Raw genomic sequence first — 26,729 nt, forward strand, 5'->3', positions numbered from 1 at the left:
ACAAACGCCAGTCACTTTCTTTAACCAAATTTGTTGTAATTGTGTCTTTTCACAAATCTTACAGCAAGCATCGGACTTCCTGATCAACCCCTAAGAGACGGCCTCAAATGCAGAGATGCAGGGACAGGGAGAGAGCCACCTGACACGGAAGCACTGCACAAGCTGAGGCCAGAGTCACAGGCGGGCTGCTGTGTGGATCCCTGGTGGGGCCAGAGCTTCCTGAGGAGAAGGCAGATCCAGGGACCCGGAGAGCCACGTTCACATTCCCGACTGCAGAACACACGTGGGAAGACAGTGCCCTGGGCTTTCCTAAGGGGTGGCTCTGAGGTGACGCACACAGGACGTTCCTGTACACACCGCAGATGTAGCAGAGGACACTCTCCTTGAGGCTCATGTGGGCAGGGTGAGGACACCTCGCCCAGCCTTCTCTTGGGAGGCAGAGCTGGCTCCATCACGCCCCCTGCAGTCCATCCCTCATGCTCCTGTCTAGGGGCGGAACTCCAAGGTCCCTGGCGGAGAGCGTGGATGTGCCACCTAACGTGGCCAATGTTCCCAACAGAAAATGAACAGCGAAGAAGAGCGGCCCAATCCACAACAGGAAACACCATTTACTGTAAATACAAGTGCTGCTCCTTCGATTCCTGCCTTTAAATAAATATCTGTTGAATGACTCTCAAAATCCCTTAGCCTGAAGTTGCACATGTGAGCAGGTATATTCTTCCTTTCTCTCTCTCTCTCTCTCTCTCTCTCTCTCTCTCTCTCTCTCTCTCTCTTCTCTCTCTCTCTCTCTTCCCTCTTTCTTTCTTTCTCCCCTCAGGGTACCTGCAGGATCTTGGGCAGCACCAGGCAGACATCAGGAGCACACAGAGCCAATGACAGGCACGATGCCCCTGCGCAGTCAGCTCAGCTCAGCTCAGGACCTCCGTGAGGGCTGACATGGGGGTGATTGCTGGGCCTGCCAGGAGGGTGGGGCATCAGGGAGCTGGGATCAGGAGGCCCAGGGAGGAAGGAGCCCTCTTCCCAACAGAGCACATCTGTCTGCAGCAGCTGCACATCAGAGGGTCCCCTGGGCCAGGCAGATGGTGCTCCCAATACCACCCTGCACCAGAGTGAGGAATCTGAAGCCTGTGCCATACATGCACAGCATTGAGGCTGCCAGTGACATTCCAGGGGAACCTGCAGTTCCAAACTCTAAAGCCTAAACAGTAAGAAAACACCTCACATTCCCCATTAAATTTCAAGTTCCCAGGGCACAAGCCACCTGTCAACAAGTTCAGTCATTCCTGGGTCCTGCCCACCCCAGTTCCTGGCTCCCCAGCTTTGTTCAGCAGTCGCCACCTCCTGGGGACTCACTGATAAGCAGGACTCAGGGGCCCAAGTGCTGGCCTTACAGACCAACAGGAAGGAGGACTGCCTTCAGCTGGCCACTTATCCTCGTGGGGACAGAGGTGTAAAGACAGCCACTCTGAAGACCTTGGGTAGGAAGAGGTGGGCACTCACAGAGCTCACAGTGAGATGGGACAAAGTGCTGGCACAGGACCCAGGGCCTCAGAGGTGAGGGTGGCTGTGGCTAGGAGCTCAGGAACGGACTGAGGAGCACAGAGGTGGGACGCTCTTGAACCTTTGCAGGGACAGGGCCGGTTCCCAGAGGAGCTCTGACCACTGTCAGTCACAGCACTCAGAGGCTGGCACCTCCTGGTCGCCCATCAACCCACCTCTCCCACCTCCATCTCCTAACTCACCTGTCTTCCTCCACTGATGACTCCAGGGAAGGTTCCAGATCCTCCTCTGGCAGCAAGGGGTGTGGGAACTGACAACCAGCAACGGCTCCTGCTGAGGTGGGGCGGGCAGGACCACACACACCAACTTCCTGGTCCTGACTCAGGGGTGACAGAGAAGCCCACAGACCTCCTGCTCCCTCAGGCCCTGATGGGCATCTGTGCCTGGTGGCGGTCACGTCCCTCTGATTTTTCCAAGTGAGGATACCTGGGAGGACCCGTTTCCCACTGTGCAAGATCCTGTCTGGAAAGTTCCACAGCGGCCCTGCTGACAAGCATGTACACAAATCCTAAGTGACACAGCCTTTAGGGACACAGGCTCACAGTCATTTTGCCCAGTGACCACTCGGGCAGGGGTTTCAGGACGCTGAGTGTCCAGCCACTAAGTTTGGGACCTTCCCCCTGCCCACTGACCTGGGCCCTGGCATTGGTTTCAGGTCACAGGTCAGAGTCCCCACGCCTCCTACGTAAGGTTCTTCCCTGGGGTCCCTGGTGCCTGTCCCAGGGGCTTCCTCCAGGGCAAATCTGCAGCCCCACCCAGCACTGGAATTGAGGCAGGAAAAGCAGCTGCACTGGTCTGAGGCCTGCGAGGCTCCCAGGAGCTCAGGGAAGAGCGCACGCGCCCTCTAGTGGACGCTTCCTGCCAGTCGCGCAGAGGGGCCCAGAGAGGGCAGGTGAGGGCTGCCTTTGGCAAAGGGCACCTGCAGAGGACGGAACTGAAGATGCCAGGGGAGGGAGGTAAGGGGGGGAGTGGTGGCGAGGGTGGGAGGAGCAGGGTGAGGGGGGCTCAGGGGAGGTCGGGAAGTTGGCAGGGCAGGCTCCCCTCTGCTCTCCACTGTCATCCTTGTGGGCTGTGCTGTGGGATGTTTAGCACCATCTGGGATTCTACCTACTAAGTCCAGTAGGACTCCCTCCCCCAGCTGTGACAATCGAAAGTGTCTCCAGACGCTGCCAGATGTCCCCTTGGTGGCAAAATGGCCACTGGCTGAGACTCACTGGTCTACACAGTCCTCCAGAAACAACTCAGCAGATGAAATCTTTCCCCTGTTGGTTGAAGAATGGAGTGAGTGTAAGAGGGACAGACACTGACTGGTGCTGGTCACCATCAATCACTTGATGTCCCTGGAGAAGATGCTTCCAGGTGACATGCAAACGACTGTCCAAACCTCCACAGCACTGTGGGCTTCCCAAGGATCTGTAGCCACACATCAGTGACACCTGGGGGGTTCCATGACATCGAGGATGCAGGGAGCTCTGTGGACTCTGGGAAGAGGAAGCCGGTGACCCGAGCCCTCACCCAGCACCCTGGACAGTCCCTGGGCCCTCTCACCACCTCAGGAGGCCTCTGAGCACAGAAGACCAAGTTGGTTCTACGCCAGGAAGAAATGTCTTAGGAAGAGGAAAGGACGGCACAGGGATTCCTCTTCACATCAGAACTGCAGCCTGTGGATCATTCATTGAGGGGACTCAACCCCAAAGGGGGGTCTCACGCCAGCCCCGTGGGCCTGCAGCCCTCTGCTGCCCCAACCCTGGGCCCGCTCGGAGCCACAGAAGCCTGGCTGCTCTTTCCTCAGGGGACAGGGGGGAGGGGAGCCTGTAAGGTCCTCACGTTCACCCATCTCCTCTCAGGCTCTGGGCGAGTCTGCTGCCCACTCTTGGTCTGGGTGTCCTTATTCCTGACCTCTGCTTCTCTCACTCACCTTGACATCGTCACTGGCCCAAGGCGCCCTCTGCATGTGATCTGGAGGGACACAGCCTCAGGGACGGTCTCCTTCACACCACCTTGAACAGACCTCGACCTGGGGTCCCACCACTGAGACCAGCAGAATGGGGAGAATTCTGGATGGTGGATGAAGGGGAACCGAGCCGCTTTCCAGCTCTTAGGGGGAGTGGGACCAGGAGACAGGGACACGACAACCTCACTGCTGCACAGAGAGCGTGATCCAGACGAATGGACGGAAGTTACAGGGACAGCACGGGCCACATCAATCCACATTGTGTGGACAGCTCTTCCCATTTCCTGAAGAGAGAAATTGCAAAATGTGGCATCAGCAGGCTTCTGGAAGAACAGAACACGCCTCACATGTACTGGTATTTTCCTTACAAGTGTGTTCGCTCCCTTTTAAGGGGTGGGAGGAGGCCTTTGGGCTCAGGCACAGCGTTGTGTTCTGGGGAAAGGCTCTGCTCTTCCTCTTTGAACCTTTACATTACTAAAGGCGGCTCCTAACCCCCTCCAGGGCCAACCGCTGCCCCCTGCTGCAGCTGGCCACTCCCTGGGGCTGTCCTCGAGCCTGGGATACCCCTATGTCCACAGAGGCCCTGACTGGGGGCCGAGGAGCTGGACGTGGAGAGCCTCACTCTCCTTCTTTTCTTACAATTCCAGATCTCCCTGGAGTCCTGCCTTCTTTGCCCCTGACTGTGCTCACAGGTACTGGATCTTCTGGAAGCTGAACCCCCATTGGAAAGCAGCAACCCAGCCTCAGGTCTGGTGGGCACTGCCCGGACCCACCCAAGCACTGGGAGCTCTGTGGGGCCACACCCAGCTGTGGGAGCAGCTGCCCCCCTGCATCATGGGGAGATGCGACTGGGGTCCCCCAGATGTAGGCCAGAGGAGGGACACTGGGAAGGACTTCCATGGAGCAAAACCAATGGCACAGGAAGACCAAATGTGAAACTGTCCCCGTTCCGAGAGAGCAGTGGGTGAGTCAGAATGTCCACTTTCATGTTTGCACAGGGAGAGCCTCATCCTGATTCTGTGGCCACATGGGATCAGAATCTGTCTGTGAGAGGAAAGAGCGGCGGGGCTACTCTCGTGCTGAGTATTCAGAACTCTGTGGGATTCGCACAAACTCCACCAACACTCGGTTTTAGTGACAGTGACCAGCTTGTCCATGTGCTCGAGGGACAGAGCAGCAAGCGACTCCAAGAAGAGGAGGGTTAGTGGAAATCAGCACAGAAGAACAACTATAGGAAGACAAGTGGCCCCAGGCCTCTGAGCTGCTGGAAGAAAGAGAAAAATGCCCAGGACACAAAATCATCTGCTTCTGGAAAGAGAGAGAGGGACAGGCAGAGAAGGGGAGAAGGACCCCGAACAGACCTGCCTCAGAAGCACCTTCCAAGAAGCAGGATGAAGGAGGACACGAACCCTTACTTGTAAAGACGTTCAAATATCTTTAGGTTTCTTTAAAACCCTGAAAACATTGACCTTGAAAGACTGAACTTGGTGGGCGCAGTGACACACACCTGTGATCCCAGTGGCTCGGGAGGCTGAGGCAAGAGGATCGCCAGTTCAAAGCCTGCCTCAGCAAAAGCAAGGTGCTAAGCAACTCAGTGAGACCCTGTCTCTAAGTAAAATAGAAAACAGGGCTGGAGATGTGGCTCAGTGGTCGAGTGCCCCTGAGCTCAATCCCTGGTTCTGCCCCCCCAAGAAAAGGACAAACTTGCTTTTGTATACGAATATGGATGCATATACTTTTGTCAAAATTATTTATAAAACAATGAGTGGCATAACTTTGCACAATAAGTGAAATGACAGAAGAGAAGAAAATATTTCCCAATCACATACATGATGTGGGTTTCATGCTAGAATATCTAACGAACAGGTACAAATCTGCAACCAAAGAGTAACCTAAGTTAAAGAGGCCAGGAGCCAGGCACAGTCCCAGGTGCCTGAGACATGAGATTCGCAAGTCCGAAGCCAGCCTGGGCAGCTGCCTCAAAACAGAAATAAATAAATATATGTAAGGGGCCGGGGTGTAGCTCAGAGGTACAGCGCCAACCCCCTCGAGCCCGGCATTGAAAAAGAAGGGGGAGGGCAAAGGGCTCGTCCAGCTGTGGCTCCAGAGATGTTCCAATGGCCACTAAGCGGGGACAAGATGCTCAGTGGCATTCGTCACTATGGAAACAATCAAACTCACAACAACATCTCACTCCACGCCTTCCTACAGTCCCCGAGGGACTCTGAGGTGCCGCAGCCACTGTGGAGAACACTGGGACCCTTCCCACAAGCGCTGGCTGAAGCCCCTCTGACCCAGCACGTGCCCAGAGGCTGGAACACAAACTGCACTAGGTCCCCGCAGGCCGAGGCTCACCCCACCAGGCTTCACACTGGGCAGGCGTGGAGACGACCCAAGTGTCCGTCAGCAGAGGAATACACAAATAAACACGGCCCACAAATGTGTGGGAGTATTAACCAGCCATGAAATAAAGCCCTGATGCTCACCACAAGCTGGGTAAACCTGAACACGTGACTAAACAAGAAGCAACAGGGCATGGAGTTGGATGATTTCATTTGAATGAAATATCTGGAATAGGCAAACTCAAGGGGCAGGAAATAGATTCAAGGTTGCCCAGGGCTAGTGGGGTCCTGAGATGTTACTGCTTAGTGCTTAGAGTTGGAGTTCAGGCCATGAAAAGTTGTGGTCGTTGTATATTTGAATGGTATTTGTACAGTTAAAAGGGTTAATATTGCACATTTTTGTTATAGATATTTCACAATGAAAAGTGTTTAGGAAAGATGTATAAAATACACCCATTCTGCTCAGATAGTGTGTGTGTGTGTGTGTGTGTGTGTGTGTGTGTGTAGCGGGGAGAGAGAGGGACTCGGGATTGGCCCCAGGGGTACTTTACCCCTGGACTACATTTCATTTTTTATTTTGAGACAAGGTCTCACTAAGTTGCTCCAGCTGGCCCCAAACGTTCAATCCTCCTGTCTCAGCCTCCTGAACAGCTGGGATGAGAGGACTGTGTCATGCATCTGGCCAGGTAATCTTCATAACACTCACACAATGACCCTGCAGGCCCATTGGGACTAAGATCCAAGGATTTAAGGACAAGAAAAGGACCAGCCAAATGCATACTCAGTTCACAGAGCCAGTGCTTTCATCCTGAAGCCTGACAGTTCCCCGTGTCCTTCCTTTGAATTCTCAGCAACAGATGGCATCTCCTGAGGCTGCCCATCCCCTGGGTGCACGGTTCTCCCTACTCTGGAGCAGAGGTCCCCAAGGACAAACCCACTCCTCTCCCTAGACTCCCCCTGCACTGGAAGGAGACAGGAAGCCTGGGGACCCTCAGTGAACAGGACCCACCCTGCAGCCTGTAGGTCAGAGCCACCTGTACCCAGGGTCAGGGCCAGCTCTCCCCATTTGGACCTGGGCAGCATCCCTGCTATAGTCCCTGACACTGGCCACGGGTCTCCTCATGACCACCAGGGGGCGACATCAGCACTCACAGTCAACACTTGGCAAGTTGATTCTGAGACTTGAACTAGGCTTTGGCTCAGGAGGTGGAAAGGAGCCTCATTTGAAGCCAGCAGATGGCAGGCACCTCCCACCCCCGACTCCTTCTGGGGACTGTGAGGACCCTGTCCTGACAGGGGTCTCTGAGCAGGGCCTTGCCTCCTGGCATCACCCAGGGGAAAGGCAGGGTGACCGCAGGATAATCACTAGGTAGAGGACAGAGGTCACCCAAGGAAGGCATGGGTGGACCTGAGCCATAGCTCCACCAGGAAAGAGAGGGGGAGGGCCTCCCTAAAATCTCTCCCTAAGACCATGGAGCCCACAGTCACCTACCTCCCACTACCACAGGGCTCCCCTCCCAGGACACAAGGTAAGTGAAGTGTGGAGATATCTACTCAGAGGCCACACTGGAGACACCAGATATGGACAGCGGGTCCCCCACCAGCCTTCTCTCAGAGGGACCATTTCAGCACCCCGGAGATATTCCTGTCACCTTCCTGCTGGCAGGAAATCCACTTTCCCAGCATCTGAGAACATGGGGAAGACTCGGGGCCAAACTGGGATTCTCTATCATAAAGGGATAAGCCCAGGGCTGTGGGGACCCAGGGTTCCCTGTGTGGTGCTGAAGCCCTGAGGCCACGACACAGCTGAGGCCAGTGCTGGGGGAGCCAGTTCTCTCAGCTCTCTCAGGGGACAGGGTCCCACCAGCCTTGCTTCTCAGGGTGTGGTGTGCAGTGATGAAACACAGCAGGGAAAGCAGAAGGGACAGGAGGCAGGACCAAGGGGAGGGGCAGAGAGGCTTCCTGGACAGAGACCCCGCCCCGGCCCACGTGACCCAGCAAAGAGCTCCTGCCCTGGGAGCAGGCTGAGCTGAGAGAGGAGCAGGGCAGCAGCGCTGACTGCCTGGACCTCTGCTCCCAGCGGGCCTGCAGCTGAGCCCTTCCCAGAGGAGGACAAGGGCAGGGGACCATGCAGCCCCCCTCAGCCTGTGCCTGCAGAGGGTGCATCCCCTGGCAGGGGATCCTGCTGGCAGGTAAGAGGGGACAATGCCCTGAAAGAGGGCGGGAGGTGGGAGCACAGAGTCTTGCTGGTGTCCCCCGGGGAGGACACGAGCCTCACAGGGGACACAGGGCTTCACTGGGAACCTGGTAGGAGCAGAACACAGAACGCAGACCAAAGCTCACCAAGAGAAACCCTCAGTGACCTGGAACTGATCATGGGGTCGGAGAGCTCAGGGGTTGGTTCTCATTCCAAGTGAATCGGCACCGGCCATGGTACTTTGAAAACCAGTGTTGACAACTGTCAGGGCCACTCTCCAAACAGAAAGGCCACTTGAGCAGCAGACAATGTCAGCAGCCACCAACCTCAGAGGCTGGCACATAGACACCTGGACGCTCAGGGCAGGGACGCTGCCTCATTCATCCACAGGGGTCTGAGCCTGTCCCAGGCCCTGGGCTCCAGCAAGCCCCAGACTAGTCTCTGCCCCCTGGAGCCTCCTTTCTAGAGGTCAGGGCGCCGGAACAGCAGGGAGAGTAGAGCCAGGCCAGGCGCTGACCAGATGTAGCAGGGCAGAGAGCAGGGACACGTCCACAGGAGGACCCTGGCCTGTAAGGAGGTGGTCAGGGGAGGCGGGTGCCCAGGACCCTGGGTGTGAGCAGGGATCTGAGGGCACTGAGGGGCAGCCCTGCAGACTCCCGGGGAAATGTGTTCCTTAGGCAGGGGGACAGGTCAGGGTACTGAAGGAGGGGCCATGCTGCTGGCCGTGACCCAGACACACACACACACACACACACACACACACACACACACACACAGTCTGATGAATGGAGACTCCTGCTGAGGACTGGTCTCCATATTTCCACCAAATACGAAGATCCCAGTATTGATGGATGGCTCTCTCTTCCCTCCTAGTCTCACTTTTAACCTTCTGGAGCCCGCACCCCACTGCCCAACTCACTATTCAACCAGTGCCTGTTGATGCTGCTGAAGGGACAGATGTTCTTCTACTTGCTCACAACGCATCAGAGAATGTTATAGGCTACACCTGGTACAAAGGGAACATAACAGACAGCAGACATCAAATTGTGTCATACTCGATCCTCACACAGACAGTTACCACAGGGACTGCCTTCAGTGATCGAGAGACTATATACCCCAATGGGTCCCTGCTGTTTGTGAAGGTGACACAGGAGGACACAGGATTCTACACCCTACAAACCATAAGAAACGATTTTAGTAATGAAGTGGCAACTGGGGAGTTCCGCGTCCATGGTGAGTGATCCTGCAGGGCCCTGGGGCTACAGGGGTTAATTCCACCTCACACTCGGGACCCTGAGACTGGACTCTGCTACCTCCCCCTCTGCTGCGTCCCCACAGTGGAGCTGGAGCCTGCAGCGCAGGACACACGCCGTGCACACAGACTTCAGAAGATCCCCATCCTCTGCCTGAATCCAAGGCAGGGAGAAGGGGGGTCTGGTGGGAGCCTCGGCCCAGGCAGAGCAGGCAGCCCAGCCTGTGTCCTTCCAGGAGCCAGTCCTGAGAAAGACCTCAGCACTGAGTCAGGCCTGGCCTCAGGGCCCTGAGCCTCACAGAGGAGGGCAGCCCAGGAAGCCCCTGCTCCAGACCTCTGTGCCAGGCTCCTGGCTCCAGGTGACCCTGGGGACCTTGTGGCTTCCTGTTTAGGGCTACTGAGGAGCCATGATTTACTGGCTGTCTGAATCTGGTAGATCCTGGAAGTGGGCGCCAGCCAGTGCTGCACAGGCCCAGGAGCCACATCTGGGCAAGGGCACCCGGGCATCTCCTTCTCCCAGGACTGGGTGTGATGGCACAGATGGACAGGTGCCTCAGGCCAAGCCAGGAGCCCTGATGGACTTCTAGGAGCCCCACGGGAAGGTCGGTGTTCCCGAGGGGAGGAGCAGAGCTAGGAGGTGTCCCTGACTCCGGTCCACCCGGGGTCCAGCCCAGGCCACTCTCACTTGGAGACAAATAACAGTGGACGCTTTTCTTTGGGCAGCTCCTCCACACCAAGGTCAGGCCACTATAGAGTCTCAAGGTTGGTGCACAGACAACAGGGCAACCCAGACTCCACCTCCATGTGTCTAGTAAGGGAAACTGAGGCCCGGGACACAGCTGCCCATCAGGTCATACAGACCAGGGTGGCAGATGAGAGGCCCATGTCAGGCTGCCGCCAGAGCCCTGTCCTCTGCAAGCCGGAGGCCTCTGTTGGGGACCAGGAGCAGTCAGGGGCTCGGGTGCTTTAATCCCAGGCTCTGGCAGCCTGGAGGGGACGGTCTGGTCTGGGAGTGAGAGCAAATGCAGAGTCACCACCTTTGACTCTAGAACCCTCCCTCGCTGGACTTGAAGTCACGGGTTTCCTGGTGTGTTGGGTGTCACTCCCTCTGGAGATAAGGGACGGGACTTTTCTTTCTCACTCCCACCAGACCCAGCAACCAGCACAGGGCCCCATGTGTAGCCAGCTCTCAATGGTTTTGTGAGGAGGGAGGGAGGGAGGGGTCGTGAGTGAATGACCTAGAACCTCTTCAGATCTGGAACCTGCATGTGCAGTCCCAGGAGGTTCTGCCACCTGCTCCCTGTCCCTTCTGGAGGCTGAGGCTCGTGCTCCATCCCACTGACCTCCTCTCCTGAGGCCACCCAGGAGCCACATCACGGGATGTCCCTGGGGCTCAGGCAGCCAGGGGGCTCTTGGGCCTGGGGCTTTATTCATTGTACCCCCACTGCTCGCTGCCATGGTGATTCTGGCTGTCTTGCTCCTGCCTGTCCACCCTCTTCCTCCTTCTCATTCAGGCAGGACTGGCCCTGCCCTGCGCAGCGTGCCACACCCTTACCTTCCTGCACTAATGGCCATCTGTCCTGTCCACTTCCTGCTAACACCTGGGTCCAGGCCCCCTTCTGGGCAATAGAAAAGGGCACAGAAATCAGTCGAGCAGGTGCCCCTGCCAGGCTGCATCACTAACCAAAGCACCCCACTATGAAGGAGCCTCCACTGTGTCCCAACCAAGGCTCTTTCCTACCATGACAATGACATGTGAAATAGGCCAGGAGACAGGCCTGAGCATCCCCTCCATCTGTCCTCTACACTGACTCAATGAGGGGGCAGAGGCAGGACAGGGCTGCAAGCCCCGGAGCCCCAGGCTCCTTACACCCAGATGACTGGTGACTCCATCCTGGTCCCTAAGTGGGGCTCACACTCCTCCAGTGACTCCCAGGACGTTCCCTAAGAGGCAGCTGGCCTAACCGGTGCTGTTTCAGGGGCTAACTGTCCATTCCACACGCACCTGTGTCCTCATGAGGACACCATCACCACAAGGTGTGTCCCCACGTGGTGCGATGCTCCAGCCAAGGTCATTTCCATTAGGCTTTGCCCGATTTGGAACAATTTAATAATCTCATTGTGACTCCTGGGGTCAAAAGAAAAGGAAGAAGGCATTTCACAGGCCTGTGTCAGGTTCTTTCCCACTTGGCCTGAGTCTCCATAACTACTGGGGACACAGACTTCTTCTAATTTATTGACATGATAAATAATACTTCTCTGAATTTGGTGTTGTGCCTCATTTTATGTCATAGAGACAGCTCAGACGCCCACCAGGATGCACATATCATATCTCTCTACTCAGGAGGTTGCTGGTTTCAAACTGGCTTTAGCATCTGCCTTAAGTCATAATGTGACCCTGGAGGACTTCAGAGCTCAGTCTAAGACTTATTGTGCTTTTTAGAGAAATATTTCTTTCAGAAATGAGTCTTAGATCATGGGTATTAACTATTTCCCATATGGGAAAAATTTAACATCTGCCATGTCTATCCCAGGTCTGCCAAACACAAGGCCTATAAGGGCCATATTTTTAGCAAGGTCCTGGTCCCCTTGTTCCACCTCTTAGTGCTGATGTGCTTGAAAACATCCACTGTTTTTTCAGGAAAATTCCACATGCCTCACCTACTCTCTGCAGGGGGAGAAGGGATGTGAAGACCAAGGACAAGAACATGATTCTGCTCTAAATCTGTGTGTCCCTCACTCTCGGGTGTTCCTTGGACTCATGCTTTGTCTTTCAGGTGTCACTGGCTCCTGTCAGTCACCATGAAACACCTGAGTAGAACTGCCCCACTTTGTGGCCCCAGCCTGACCACCAAATTGAATGCTGAGTGTGTGATTTCTGTTCACACACTTGATCCTCAGATCAGGCTGTGGGGTTTTCTTGGGGTCTGGGCAATATGGGGTATCCCATTATGACCCACCTCTAGGATGGCCTTGAGAACCAAAGGCTCAGAGGAAACACACCGGGGCCGAACACTGGAGTCTGTCTGTGCAGCTGGAGGGACTCAGCACACATGTCCCAAAACAAGCCAGGCCTGTGAGGACCAGGAGAGGCATCAGGGTTTCTAACTCCCAGTCCTGGGGCTGCAACTAAATTCACATGTGAGAAAGTCTGTGCTTCTCCCAAACAGAGCCCAGGTGGCCCCACGTTCTCTGAGTCCCCAGATCCTCATACATCTGTCCAAGATACCCACTCCTGCCTGGTTCCTTAAGCACTCAGGTTGGTGGGAGGTGAGAGAGGGCAGCTCAGGTGGATGTCTTTGCAGGGATCAAAGGTACCACACAGGGCAATCTTCTCTTTGTTGTCTGCACAGAGAAATTACTCAAACCCTACATCACAAGCAACAACTCCCAACCTGAGGAGGGTGACAACTCTATAGCTTTAACGTGTGAACCTGAAACTAAGTACACAACCTACCTGTGGTGGATAAACAATCAGAGGATCCCAGATGGTGACAGACAGGAGCTGTCGAACAACAACAGGACTCTCATTTTATTCAATGTCACAAGGAATGACACAGGACCCTATGTGTGTGAAGCCAGGAACCCAGTGAGTTTCAACCAGAGTGACCCATTGGCCCTGAATATTTTCTGTGAGTAACTTCTATTCCTCCATTACCCTGGCTATGAACCCAAATACACAGGGCCAGAGGCTGGGCCTCTTAGTCCCTCTCGCGTCCAAAAACACAGACCCTCACTCCTGGGCACCGGCGTTGGCCATGCTGTTCTGCCCCAGGCATATCCGGGCAGGCCCAGCCCTGTGCCAAGAAAAGGAGGGGAAGGCTTATGATTCCCTAGATAGGCTTGGGGTCAACCACCGGTGATGGAGAAGCAGGGAAATGTCTCAGACCAAGTTCAGTGAGCCCAGGGGGTTTGGTTGGGACTTACTGTGTGTGTGCATGGTGCTGGAATTTGAACCCAAAGCCTTATGCATGCTTGGCAAGTGCTATACCACTGTACCCTCCAGCCTGGTTGGGACTTTAAAAAACAAGATTGTGACATGGATCAGTTATACTATGGCCTTCTACAGACTAGGAACTTCCCCTTCCCTCTGATGACATTTCATGTGGCTTTATTCTGTTTGCTCCAGATGGCCCGGATACCCCCATCATAAACCCCACAGACACACATTTCCGTCCAGGGACAAATCTCAGCCTCTTCTGCTACGCAGACTCTAACCCACCTGCACAGTACTCTTGGTTTTTCAATGGGAGTCCCCTGGAATTCACACAAACGCTCTTAGTCCCCAACATCTCTACAAATAATAGCGGATCCTATATGTGCATCGCCAATAACTCTGTCACTGGCCTCAATAGGACCACAACCAAGATTATTACTGTCTCTGGTAAGTGGACCCAGGAGCATCAGTATCAAGCTCTGGGGTGGAGGGCTGGGGAGATAGCTCAGTTGGTAGAGTGCTTGCCTTGCAAGCACAAGGCCCTGAGTTCGATTCCCAGTACCGCAAAAAAAAAAGGTAACACATCAAAAAGCTCTGGGGTGGAGTCTTGATTTTTCTGGAAATTAGGTGGAAGAAGTTAATCCCTAACCTGACACAAGCAAATCCCAGTCCTCGCTTGAGCCTCCAGCTCCATTCCTGAGACTCTCCTCTCCTTGCTTCTCTGATTTCTCATGACCAATCTGAAGTCCAACCTGGAATGTGGGGAGGGGGTTCTCCCAGTCCCAGAAGGTCCTAGGTAGTGGGAGGAGCTTTTCAGAGGGAAGAAGGGAAGGTCCTTGAGGTCAAGTCACTTCTTTCCATCACTAACTTGTCCCTTTCTGTCGCCTCTCTGCTTCCTTTTACCTGGTCCATGAGCTTACAAGGAACCTGCAAGGCTTTGAAATATATTCATCCTCTTTATCCCCCAAATGACAGGAGGCGAGTCCCCTCAGATGAGGGACGATCAGTTCTACTCCTGGCCCTACTCTGACTCCGTCTGGGGTGGGATGGGTGGGTGGGAAAGAGGCCTGGGAGGGCTGTCTGGAATCTGGATAAATCCTGTGGTCAGTTGGTGCCAGAGCCTCCCAAGTCAGGTGCAGGGGAAGGGAAAGAGCCAGCCTTGGGGCAGATGCTTCTGAGCTGTGTCCTGACTTGGAAGTCTCCAGCTGCACAGGGCTGTGGACACCAGCCCATGCCATGTGCCATGGAGAATAGCAGAGATGCACACCTGAGGTACTGAGAGCCTCATCTGCAGAGTCCCTTTGCACGGGGGCAGGGTGGCGCCGAGATCGTATGTTTGCAGAGGGGTAAGCGTGCCAGACTTTTGTTAACACTGTGACCATTCATCTCTACAGATGTCTTTCACTGTGGTTTTTTAATCCACAGGCCAGGAAATAAAAGTCCTCTTCCAACTGAGAAATCCTTTAGATTGGAATTTCTCCAGATACTAAGGTCAAGAAGACTGGCTGGACCATCGTAATTCCCTGAGAGATTATTTAATGAAAACGATACACTTTGCCTCTGAAAGTACAGCTACTTCATGACCGAGGGTCTGACCTTCTAGAAGTACAGAGTACTAGAAAAAGGTTGCACAAGAGTCAATGAGAAAAGTATCCCCCCGATAATGAGCTTGCTGGACACAGGCTGAGAAGAGGGTTCCCCAGGCGGATCCTACAGAGATGTCCAGGACCCTCAGAGGTCACCCCGGGTGATCTGAGGTCCAAAGGAGGGGCAGCCCTTTCCTTACACTGTCACCTGAACAATGACACCCAAACTCTGCAGAGGGTCAGGGCCCTCTTCTGGGTCACCTTACACAACTCACTGGGGGCCCAGACTGAGGAAGGGTCACCTCAGTTGTCCCCTCTTTTTCTCCACAGAACCAGTGACACGGCCCCAACTCATAGCTAGCAACACCACAGTGGCAGAACAAGACTCTGTGCAACTGACCTGCATCTCAAATGACACGAAAATCTCCATCCAGTGGATCTTCAAGGGCAAGCCCCTGCAACTCACTGAAAGGATGAACCTGTCCTCAAATGACAGCATCCTGACCATAAACCCAGTCAAGAGGGAGGATGACGGAGAGTATCAGTGTGAAGTCTCCAACCCAATCAATTCCAACAGGAGCAACACCCTCAGGCTGACTGTGACCTGTGAGTGACCCTCTGCCCCTTCTACAGCTTACTGGGGGGGAGGGGGTGGGATTTCTCTACCAACAGTATACAAAATGGATAAAAGTCACAGGGAAAATAATATTAATTAAGACAGAATTTCAAAGTGGTTCAGAGTTTAGGCTCTCAGTGAAATGTGTGAGTCAACCCTCGGTATTCATGAGGAACTGGTTCCAGAAGCCCTGATTCTAGGGCCTAATAAAGAATGGCATAGTTCCCAGCAACTCGGGAGGTTGAGACAGGAGGATCACAAGTTTGAGGCCAGTCTCAGCAACTTAGCAAGGTCCTAAGAAACTTAGTGAGACCCTGTCTCAAAATAAAAAATTAAAGAGGCTGGGGACTTATCTCAGTGGTAAAGTGCCCCTGAGTTCAATCCCCAGGGTCTCATGCTTGCTAGGCAAGAGCTCTACCACTGAACTACATCCAAACCCTTTTTATTTTTATTTTACTTTTCAGTGCTGGGGATAGAACCCAGAGCTTCACACATATTAGGCAAGTGGACTACCACTAAGCTGTTATTTTTATCCACAGCCCTTTTATTTTTATTTTGAGTCAGAGTCTCACCAAGTTGCCTAGGCTGGTCTCAAACTTTCGATCCTCCTGCCTCAGCCTCCCAAGTAGCTGAGATTATAGGTGTGCACCAGCACACCCAAGCAACTTCCATATACCTTAAATCATCTCTAGATTATTTTGACTCTCTCATACAAGGTAAATGCTATAAAATAGTTGTTGTAATGTATCATTCAAGGAATAATGACAGAAAAAAAATCTCTGTACATTTTCAGTGAGAACACAATTTTTTTATGATTATTTTCTGTCTGCAGTTGGTTGAATCCACTGATGTGAAGGCCGTGGATACAGACATGTACTGAGCTTCTTATCATGAGTCTGGTTTACTGCAAGAGATTGCACAAGACTCTTCTTTCATTCCTTTTTTTTTTGACAGTTCCTGAGGGTTGAACTCAGGGCCTCCCCATGCTAGGTAAATGGCAAGTGCTCTACCACCAAGCTAAACCCCCAGCTCTTTTTATTTTATTTTAAGACCATCTGGCTAAGTTGCCTAGGCTGGCCTCAACTTCCAACCTCCCTGCCTCAGCCTCCTGAGTTGCGGGAGACAGGTGTGTACCACGCACCTGGTTCAAGATTCTTTACTGCTAACATTGTGTGTGTGTGTGTGTGTGTGTGTGTGTGTGTGTTAATATATACATAACTTAAGATTCACCATTGTAGCCACTTTGAAGCGTATGATCCACCAGGCATTAACCATGTTCATTGTGCATCCATTACCACCAGCTGTTTCCAGAACCCTTCCATCCTTCGTATCCATTAAACAATAACTCCCATTCAGCCAGTTGTCCCAGGGCCTCCACGTTCTACTTTCTGTCTCTCTATATTAGACTATTCTAGACCTCTCCTCAATGTGGAATCATAAAATATTTGTCCGTTTGTGTCTGGTTTACTTCACTTAGTTAGCGTTGTGACTTCAAGGTTCATCCACTGTTGCGTTTATCAGAATTTCATTCTTTGTTTTTATTTATTATTTTTATTTGGTTACTAGGAATTGAATCCAAGGGTGCTTACCTGCTGAGCCACATCCCAAGCCCTTTTTATTTTATATTTTTATTTTGAGATGGGGGGTCTTGCTAAGTTGCTCAGGATCTCCCTAAGTTGCTGAGACTGGCCTCAAACTTGCGATCCTCCTGCCTCAGACCCCTGAGTTGCTGGCATTACAAGAGTGGGCCACCGTGCCCGCTTGTCTTTATTTTTCTAAAGACAGTGATATCGTATGGCCATGTCTCGTTTTGTTTATTCATTTATCCATCTGTGGACTCTGAGGTTGTTTTCACCTTTTGACCATTGTAGATAATACTGCTATGAAGATAAGTGTGCAAACATCTGAGTACATTTCTGATTTCCATTCCTTTGGGTGTATACCCAGATGTAGAATTATCGGATCTAACGGTAATTATTTGAGGAGCCACAACACTGTTTGACAATGGCGGTCCCATTTTTCGTTCCTACTTAGCAATGCACAGGGTTCCAACCTCCCTATATCCTCAAACTCACTTGTTTTTGTTTGTTTATTTGTTTTGGTTTGGGGGCTTTTTTAATGATAACTATCCTAGTGAGTGTAAGGGTGTATGTATCTCATTGTGATTTAGATTTGCATTTCTCTAATGATTAGAGAGGTCAATTATCTTTCATGGGCTTATTGACCATTTGTGTATTTTCTTTGGGGAAGTTCAAGTTCTTTGCCTATTTTTTAATTGGGTTGTTTGGGTTTGTCGTTGCTGAGTTCTAATAGTGTTTCCTACATTCTGGACATTAACCCTTTATTGGATATATTATTTGCAAATGTTTTCTCCCATTCCAGAAGTGGCCGATGCACTTTCTTCATGATGTCTTTTATTATTAAGAATGGTTTTTAGGGCTGGGGAGATAGCTCAGTTGGTAAAGTGCTTGCGTTACAAGCACAAGGCCCTGGGTTCGATCCCCAGCATCGGAAAAAAAAAAAAAAAAAAGAATGGTTTTTAAATTGACATCATAATCATATACACTTATGGGGTACAGCGTGATGTTTTGATATCTGTACCCAATGTGAAATGATTAACTCAAACTAATTAAAAAAATCCATCACCTCTCTTATCTATCATTTTTATGGGGAGACATTTGAAATTCACTCTCTCTTAGTTCCTTTGAAATATTCATTATTGTTGATTCTAGTCATCCTGCTGTGCCATAGATCTCGAAAACATATTCCTCTTATTTGTCTGGGACTTTGAACCCTTTGCCCAGCACAGGCTGGTCCTCCCTCCTTGGCCACCCAGTCTCTGGTAACCACCCTTCTGCGTTCTACTTCTAGAAATTCAACTTTTTTTAGGTTCCATAAACTGTTAAGGTCCTGCAGTGTCCCTCTTCCTGTTCCTGGCTTATTTCACCCTGTGGGTTGTCACAGTGATAGAACTTCCTTCTTTTGAAAGGTTGGCCAGCATTCCATTGTGAATATATGCTACTTTTTCTTTATCCATTTATGCATTGACGGACACTTAGTTATTGTCAATCATGCTGCATGAACATGGGAGTTTGGCTCTCTCTCTCTGACAGAGTTTTTCAATTCCTTTTGTGTCTATATTGAGAAGTGGAATTACTAGATTATGTGACTGAAGATGTCTTTGATGATTTTGGTTTTCATGAGGCTCAATTTATCTGGTTTCTCGTGTTATGCATGCTTCTGATGTCATAGCTAAGAAATCACTGTTCAAATCCAACATCATGAAGCACTCATACTACATTTTCTTCTAAGAGTTTTATCATTTTAGCTGTGACATTTGGATCTTTGATCCACTTGGAGTTCATTTTTGTAGATGATGTTAGGCAAAGGCTCAAATTCATTCTTTTATATGGATATCTGTCTTCTCAACATCATTTGTTGAAAAGATCCTTTTTCCTGTTGGACTCACCAAAAATCATTTGGCCACAGGGGTGCAGTCAGATAGAAGGAATAACTTCTAATATTCCATAGCACAGCAGGATGACTATGTTTGACAATAATTAATTCCAAATTTCAAAATATCTAGCGAAGATGATTTCCAATGTTCCCCACACAAAGATATAATATTAATCTATATGTCTTTCTTTATACCAGTAGCATGTTTTCTTGGTTACTGTAGTTTTGTTCTAAATATTGAGTCTTTCTCAATTGTTTTGGCTATTTGGGGTCCCTTGATAATCCATATAAATTTTAGGATAGATTTTTCTGTTTCTGCAAAAAATGCCCCTGGGACTTTGGTGGAATTCATATTGAATGTGTAGATCACTCTGGGTAGTACCTGTCACCTTAACAATATTATGAACACAGGGTGTCTTTCCATTTATTTATGTCTTCTTGAATATTTTTTTCCCCAGCAATGTTTTATAATTTTCTGGGTAAAAGTCTTTCACCACCTTGGTGACATTTATTTCTAAGTATTTCATTCTTTTTGACACTCTTATAAGTGGATTTTTTTTTTTTTTAGTTTCCTTTTGGATCATTAGTATGTAGAAATACAAATGATTGTGGCATATTGGTTTCATTAGGTGGCGACTTTACTGACTTTGCTTATTAGTCCTAAGAGTTTGTGGAATCTTTAGAATTTTCTACACATAAGTTAATGTCATCTGCAAACAGAGAAATTTTACTTTTTTCTTAAGATGCCTTTTATTTCTTTTCTTTTCTTTTCTTTTTTCCCTAATTGCTCTGGATAGGACTTTTAATACTAAGTTGAATAGAAGTGGTAAAAGCAAGCATCCTTGTATTTTGCCTGATAGAGAGGAAAAGCTTTTAGCCTTTTACCATGGAGCACAATGCTAGCTTGGGCTTTTCATATGAGGTCTTTACTATACTGAGGTGGTTTTCTTCTATTCCCAGTTTGAGTGTGTTTTATTATGAAAAGATGTTAAATTTAGTCAAAACTTTTTTAAAGTTTTAGATTTTTTGTTTGTTTGTTTTTGAGACAGGGTCTTGCTAAGTTGCCCAGGCTGGCTTTGCTATTAAAATCCTCCTGCCTCAGCCTCTGAAATAGCTAGGCTTACAGATGTGCACCAGCACAGCTGGCTTCTCAATTACTTTTGCTGATTCATCTCCTTACTAATTATGGATCTCTTCAGGTATTTGCTTTCTAGAAATTTGTATTCGTATTTCTAGAAATTTGTTCATCTAGATTACCCAATTGATGGTATACCATAATTCATATACTCCTAAAACTGAAGGATCTACTCTAAAATAGTATGGATTATCAAGGGGCCTCAGTATTCTTATTCTGAAGAAATGATAGTAATAGCTTCAATTTCACTTCTAATTTTAGTAACTTGAATCTTCTCTTTTTTTCTTAATCTAGTGAAATGTCACTTCCGTCCATCCTTTTGAAGAACTTTGATTCCATTGATTTTTCTCTTCTTTTTTTTTTAAAGTCTTTATCTTTAATCTTTATTTCTCTCCTATGAGGTTTGGATTTAATTTGTTCTTTTTCAACATCCTTAAGTTATAAAGTTAGATTGTTGATTTGAATCTTTTTTTAAATGCAAGAATTTATAGCTATACATTTCTTGAACAAGATTCTTAACTTCTTTGAGCCTTGGATTCCTCAACTGAAAATTGCAAAAAAGTACTTGCTTCATGGTATTGCTATAAAGATTGAAGGTAATAATCAGTTTACCCTCCAGCAAAATGTCACAACAGAAGAAGTGTTTCATAAATATTAGCTGCTATTACTACTACTACCATCAGCCTCAAAGTCCAGTAGCCAGATCCTCTTATTAGCCACATGAATTTAAGTAAGCCTTTTCACCACTTGGAGTCTCAATTTTTCATTCATAGAATGGAAATAATGTCTGACAGGTTATTGGTCTGCTGTTGTTTTTGCATTTTTTTTTTAAATTTTTTGAGACAAAATTCCCACTAAGTTGCTGAGACTGGCCTCTAATTTGAGATCCTCCTGCCCCGGCCTCCCAATCATTGGGCTTACAGGCTTGCGCCACTGTGCCCAGCTATTTGACAAGCTTATTGTAGAGATGGAATGAGATACATACAAAGTATTTAGCACAGGATCTCCATACTGCTAGCCAACATTCACATTAGCCATCAGCCATCAACCGGTGAGGGCTATACTCCAAATAGTTGCCACAGAAATAAAGAAGAAACTTGCAAAAATTATTATATATGGAGCGGGAGAAGAGGGGACACTACACAAAAAAATGGTTACTGCTTAAATTTGAAACAGAAAGAAAGGGAGTAAGTGCAAACTTTTTAAAAAAATTTTTTGAGATATTGATGGCCCTTTATTTTATTCATTTATTTACATGTGGTGCTGAGAATCGAATCCAGTGCCTCACACATGCCAGGCCAGCGCTCTACCACTGAGCCACAACGCCAGCCCAAGTGCAAACTTTTGAGCCTGGTGTTGGTTTTCATCCCTGGGATGCAGCCACGAAGGGATTAAACAAGAAAGACAGTAACTGGGGGGAATGTCTTGAAGGAGAGGGGACCAGGAATGGGTGGCGCCTGAGAAGGGCCTCAGACCATAGGGCAGAGGGATCCCATGAGGCGGCCGAGGCAAGGTCCCTGGGAGAGCTCCAGGAGCACCCCTCAGAGAAAAACCCCATCTTGCAGAACTGGTCTTCCTTCCCAAACCCTACGGGGGGCCTGGGAAGCGTGGTCTCTGTGCAAAGGAGGAGGTGGCTGCCGAGTGCTCTCCTCTGGGCTTTCTGTCAGTTACGGAGACCTACGGGCACCTAGTCACGGCTCCGCACTTGGGGTCCCGAGAAAGAGATGCAGCGGCAAGAAGGCTGACAGTCATCCAAGGCGAGCAACTGCCTCCCCCACATTTCCAACGCCTTCGAATGACCGCCGAAGGGGCAGGACGGACTCGAAGGCAGAGCGATCCCCAACCTAGAAACGGGGAGTAGAGAAGAGATGGCAAGGACACAGTATGCCGGTCACCTCCCAGCACCCTTCCTTAGAAAATTCATCCCTCAAAGGAACAGAGACTCCTCGGAGCTGAGAGACCTTCCCCAAGGCCCTCCCGCGGTAAAATCATGTCACCTTCATTTCTTCTGCTCTTTTCTCTTCATAACAGATGTCCTAGACCCAGAACCTGGCCTCTCCGATGGGGCCATTGCTGGCATCGTGATTGGCGCCATAGCTGGAGTGGCTCTGATAGCCGGCCTGGCATATTTCCTGTTTTTCAGGAAGACTGGCGGGTATGGTGGCCTCTCCTCCTCTTCTTTTCTCCAAAGCCAACTGCCTCACTTGGGAGAGGGAAAGGACTTCTCTACCTCCACCTCTGGGACTGGATCTCCTCCCCTTTCCTAGGCGCCTGCTTCTCAGCACTCCTTCCTGTGGGTGGCGGCTCCCTGGCCTGGTGCTCCCCGCTCTCCCTCTTGGACATGGTTATCGGCTTGGAGCAACAGCTGATTATGTTCCCCGTCCCCCGTCAGGAAGCCAGGATCCAAAAAGGAAAACAAATGAGGAAATGAAAGGAGTGTCAGGAGAAAGCAAATTACATGCTCTGTTGACCACAGTAGCACGAGGAGGGAAGGCTGGGACCAGAGGAGGATCTATGAGCAAGTGGGAACGGCCCAAGGCCTCATGGACAATAAATAAATTGGGGGGCGGGGGGTTACCAGAATCCACCCATGGAAAACAAAACAGAAGAAGGTGTTAAGGCAGAAAGGTAAGAAGTAGGTGCAGAAGCAGTTGATAAAGAATAGGCCTGCTGGGAGTCTTGGCACATGCCTGTAATCCCGGCGGCTCAGGAGGCTGAGGCAGGAGGATTGCAGTTTCAAAGCCAGCCTCAGCAACTTAGTGAGGCCCTAAGCAACTCAGTGAGACCCTGTCTCTAAATAAAATATAAAAAAGGGCTGGGGATGTGACTCCATGCTTAAGTGCCCCTGGGTTCAATCTCTGGCACCAAAAGAAAAGAAAAGAAAATTGACCTGTGCAGCAGGACACGTAGCTCAGTGGTAGAGTGTTTGTACTGGCTTTGGTCCCCATCACCAGAAAAAGAAAAAAAAAAAAAAAAAATAGACGAAAGTGTGAACATCCAGCAAAGGAGTAAGAACTGAAGGGATGGATCATGGTTACAGGGAAGACTGAAGTCCTCAGAGGGTCGGCAGGACCAGCCCCAGTTTGAACAGACATCAAGGAGCACCAAAGAATTTTCTGCTAACTGTGTCCTTCCTAACTCAGGGAGCAAAGGTCCTGTGCTCGGGAATAGCAGTCACAGTGTCTGATATTTGTTTAGGGCAAGCGACCAGCACGATCTCACAGAGCACAAACCCTCAGCCTCCAACCACAGTAAGTAAAGCCACTTGCCCAGTGAGAAGAGTCCACGCCACGTGTGCCCTGCCCCTGCAGGAAAGGCCGCAGTCACAGACCACTCCCTCCCTTCTGAATTCTGACAGAGGAGGTCTCTACTGCCCTGCCAGTTGGCATGAGTGTCTTGAGACAGGGTCCCTGAGACAGGTCAGGCAGGCCGGATTCAACCACAGTGCCAGGAGCCAGTTCCTCCCCTCACTCCTTCCCCTCCTGTTCTCCTAGGGATGTGGGCATTCTCCCTTGGTGGGACTTTCCTTGTCTTGTGGGTGTGCTGGGTGCTGCGGGCCTCAATGCCCCTCCTTGCCACGAAGCATGTTGCTGAGAAACACTTCTGTACAAAAAATCAAGGCCTTGAGAGCTGGTAGACACGTTCAGTGGTGGATGGAGGCCTCCTTGGCTCCGCCCCTGCCCTCCTCCGGTACTAGTGTGCTGGGCCTGGACCACAGGCTCCAAGGGAAGTGGATTCCTTAATGGATCGTGGGCCACCTTCCTCAGCCCTCCCCACCAACAGCCACGGCCTACCACCTCCTTCAGCTAGAAGTGCAAGGCCTTCATCAGCTCTGCGTGTCCATGGGTTACTAACTCCCTTTTGTTTCCTCAGGTCGGGGCCCCTCTGACCTCTCTCCTGACAAGGTAAGCACAGCCAGTTTGCTGGTTGCCGTTCTCTGGGAGAGAATGGAGTATTCTTGAGGACAAAATGTGAGCCCAAGTCTGGGTCTAAGTTCTTCAATGCAACAACAAAGAAATGTTGGTTAATCAGAAGGAGTCCACCTCATGGCAAGAATATGTCCTGTACAATTGTCCCCATCCTGCATTTAAACCCTGGTGGCAACTCTTAGCTCTGTGCACCCTTGACAGGTAACTTAACCTCCTGAATCTTCAGTTTGGTCACCTGTAAGATGGGCATTCTGCCCACTTCAAGAAGAGGCGAAAGGGATTCAGGAGTTAAGAATGTAAAGCAGCCTGTACATGTCCCGGCACAAGGAAGGCACCCCTTCCTTCTCCCCTGCCTACCTCAAGCAGACCCTGCTCTTACTAGCAAAGGGGGTTTCCATTCTAAGGGATCTGATATCCTGACCTTTATTTTATAATCATTTTTACAGAATTTTTCTCATCTTACCTTTCCACTCTGTGCACACATATACTGAAAATTACCTAAGTCAAGTGTACTGTCACCACACGTGACCATTCACAAGCGGAACACACCCGTGTCTGCAGCACCCGAATCCAGACATCCATGACCATCTCCCCACCCCCAAGAAGAACCCTTCCAGTCCCTTCTCTACAGAAGGGACTACCGTCCAGATCTAGAGCAGGGGAAGTGAGGATGCAGCAGATCCCTGTATGTATCTGGTTCCATGCAGCATTGTCGTGTGAGATTCATCCACATTCTTGTACATATTTTTGGTTTATTATTATCTTTTTATTTTTTCGCAATGCTGGGAATCAAACCCAGGGCCTGATGCAGGCCAGGCACTCTCCCACTGAGCCACAATCTCACCGCTGGGGTGTGGTATTCCATTGCATCAACACCGTCTTCTTCTCTTCTAACCGTCATTCATCAGGAGGCAGAGAATGAGTAGCAAAAGACCCCTTCCAAAGTTAAATATCTGGAAGAGGTGGCCGCCCAGTGCCATGGAGTCACACTAGCCAGGGCGAGGCTCTGACCTGCCACCTGACTGAACTGATCACTGTTTCTACTTTCCAGGTGGATGAAGTTGCATATTCTTCTCTGAACTTCAATATCCAGCAACCAAAGCAACCCACTTCAGCCACGTCCCTGTCCCCAACACACAGAGACAACATTTATTCTGAAGTAAAAAAGAAATAATGTCACCTGCTCTGCTCGCTGCTGCTGATGTGCTCCAAGTCTCAGCGCCCTGGCTGGGAGATCTCTTTACCCTCAGGGAGAAAGGGAAAAAGTCCCCCCCCACTCCCCCCCGTCACCCCAGGATGGTACCTCCCTTCTGTGTCAACAGATGAAAAGAACATCCGGGTGTGTGCAGGCAAACCGCTCTTCCTCATCATTGAAATTTGGCAAAGTGGACTTGGGGAGAGAATCACAGACCTCCCCATCCCTCCCAGCTTCCTGACCTAGACTTGTTTTAAATTTACTTATCCAGAGTGTTCCCATTCCTTCCCAGCCCAGTCCTGGCCTATCAGATTCTAAATGTAATTTTCCATAACTTTGAGGGTTATGTCCTTTTCCACTTAATACTTATGCCAGAAAGAGAAAGGGAGAAAGTAAAAAAGCAACAGTGGCTTTTCCATTCTCTCCAAAACCTGACATGAACCCACCATCCATAGGAAAACCAAATACATGACCAATAGTGGACTCCACAGTTTTGTCCACTGTCGGGTCACCTACCTACAGGACCAGGGTCTGAGCTCCTTGCTGCTTAGCTAGAATACCACCTAAGCCCTTTGGCAGATCTGTTTCCAGAGAACTCACCAGAAGCAACAGGGAACCTATCCGCCAAGGTCCATATGCAATTCCTAACGAAAAATGCAAAAGTCGCACCTATGCCTTTAATATCTGGGAGGGTGTTATTCAAAGAAGTGCCCAGAAAAGGAGAGATTACAGCTTTGGGGGGGTGGGGAGGAAACTTTAAATAGACACAACCTGCTGAGAACTTGGGAAAGGAGCAGAGCACTACCCTTCATAAATTATTTAAATTATTATTAAATAATGTGTGATTGGGGACATTGGGGTTTGTTTCTCCTTCTCCTCCTTCTCCGAGACTCTCTACTATTTTGATCTTTGGAACTGCTTACTTCTGTGAACGGGTTCATTCTTACTTAGCTTAGCTGTGTAGGCTGATCAGACTGCCTGAGGTGAAAAAGCCACCAAACTGTCTCGGGCCCTTGGCCAGGAGCCTCTACGGCTTTTTTGTCAAGAGTTCCAAATAGAAAATAAGAAGAGGCTTTCCTCAGTCCTCTGGGGACGGAACAGTCACAGCGACCCTTCTCCATGTTTCTGCCTGTGCATTCATTCTCTCCCTGTCGGCCCCACCATCTCAGGAAACACGGGCCTCCATTAGGGTGTGTTGGTCCTTAAAAAATGGGAACCTCTAAAGGGAACCCCACGGCTCATACCAAAGGCGTCGTTTACAACCCAGAAAGCTGCACTGGTGCCAATGCCCTGGGGACAGAGGGGCTGTGAGAGACGGTTAGGACATGGTCAGGGGTAAGTGGCCCTGGGTTTTCTGCTCTGAGATTTATCTCTACTCACCTAGGGTCACTGAGTCTCCATAGGCCCAATGAGTCTCCAAAGGGTCAATGAGTCCCCATGTGTCTCAGGATAAAAAGGAAAGACAAATGTGCTTCTCATGCAGTCTTCTGCTACACAGATGGCATCTCTTTGGGGCTGTTAAGGGAAAGGTCCTAGTCGATATTTGCTGCTTGACCTCCTGCTCCGCCTG

At 50.2% G+C, this 26,729-nt stretch overlaps 1 protein-coding gene across 1 annotated transcript; it reads left to right on the forward strand.

Annotated features, from left to right (window-relative positions):
* Positions 1 to 7,982: 7,982 nt before the first annotated feature.
* LOC124966654 (carcinoembryonic antigen-related cell adhesion molecule 1-like) lies at positions 7,983 to 26,030 on the forward strand. Its single transcript, XM_047528184.1, has 9 exons — positions 7,983 to 8,048; positions 8,927 to 9,286; positions 12,659 to 12,937; positions 13,435 to 13,689; positions 15,159 to 15,434; positions 22,067 to 22,190; positions 23,234 to 23,286; positions 23,909 to 23,940; positions 25,016 to 26,030. Exons 1-9 carry the CDS (start codon positions 7,985 to 7,987, stop codon positions 25,136 to 25,138), a joined length of 1,566 nt encoding a protein of 521 aa, XP_047384140.1. The 5' UTR covers positions 7,983 to 7,984; the 3' UTR covers positions 25,139 to 26,030.
* Positions 26,031 to 26,729: the final 699 nt, after the last annotated feature.

The sequence above is a fragment of the Sciurus carolinensis genome, chromosome 16 (assembly GCF_902686445.1).
Source record: "Sciurus carolinensis chromosome 16, mSciCar1.2, whole genome shotgun sequence".
In the NCBI taxonomy this organism is placed as follows: Eukaryota; Metazoa; Chordata; class Mammalia; order Rodentia; family Sciuridae; genus Sciurus; species Sciurus carolinensis.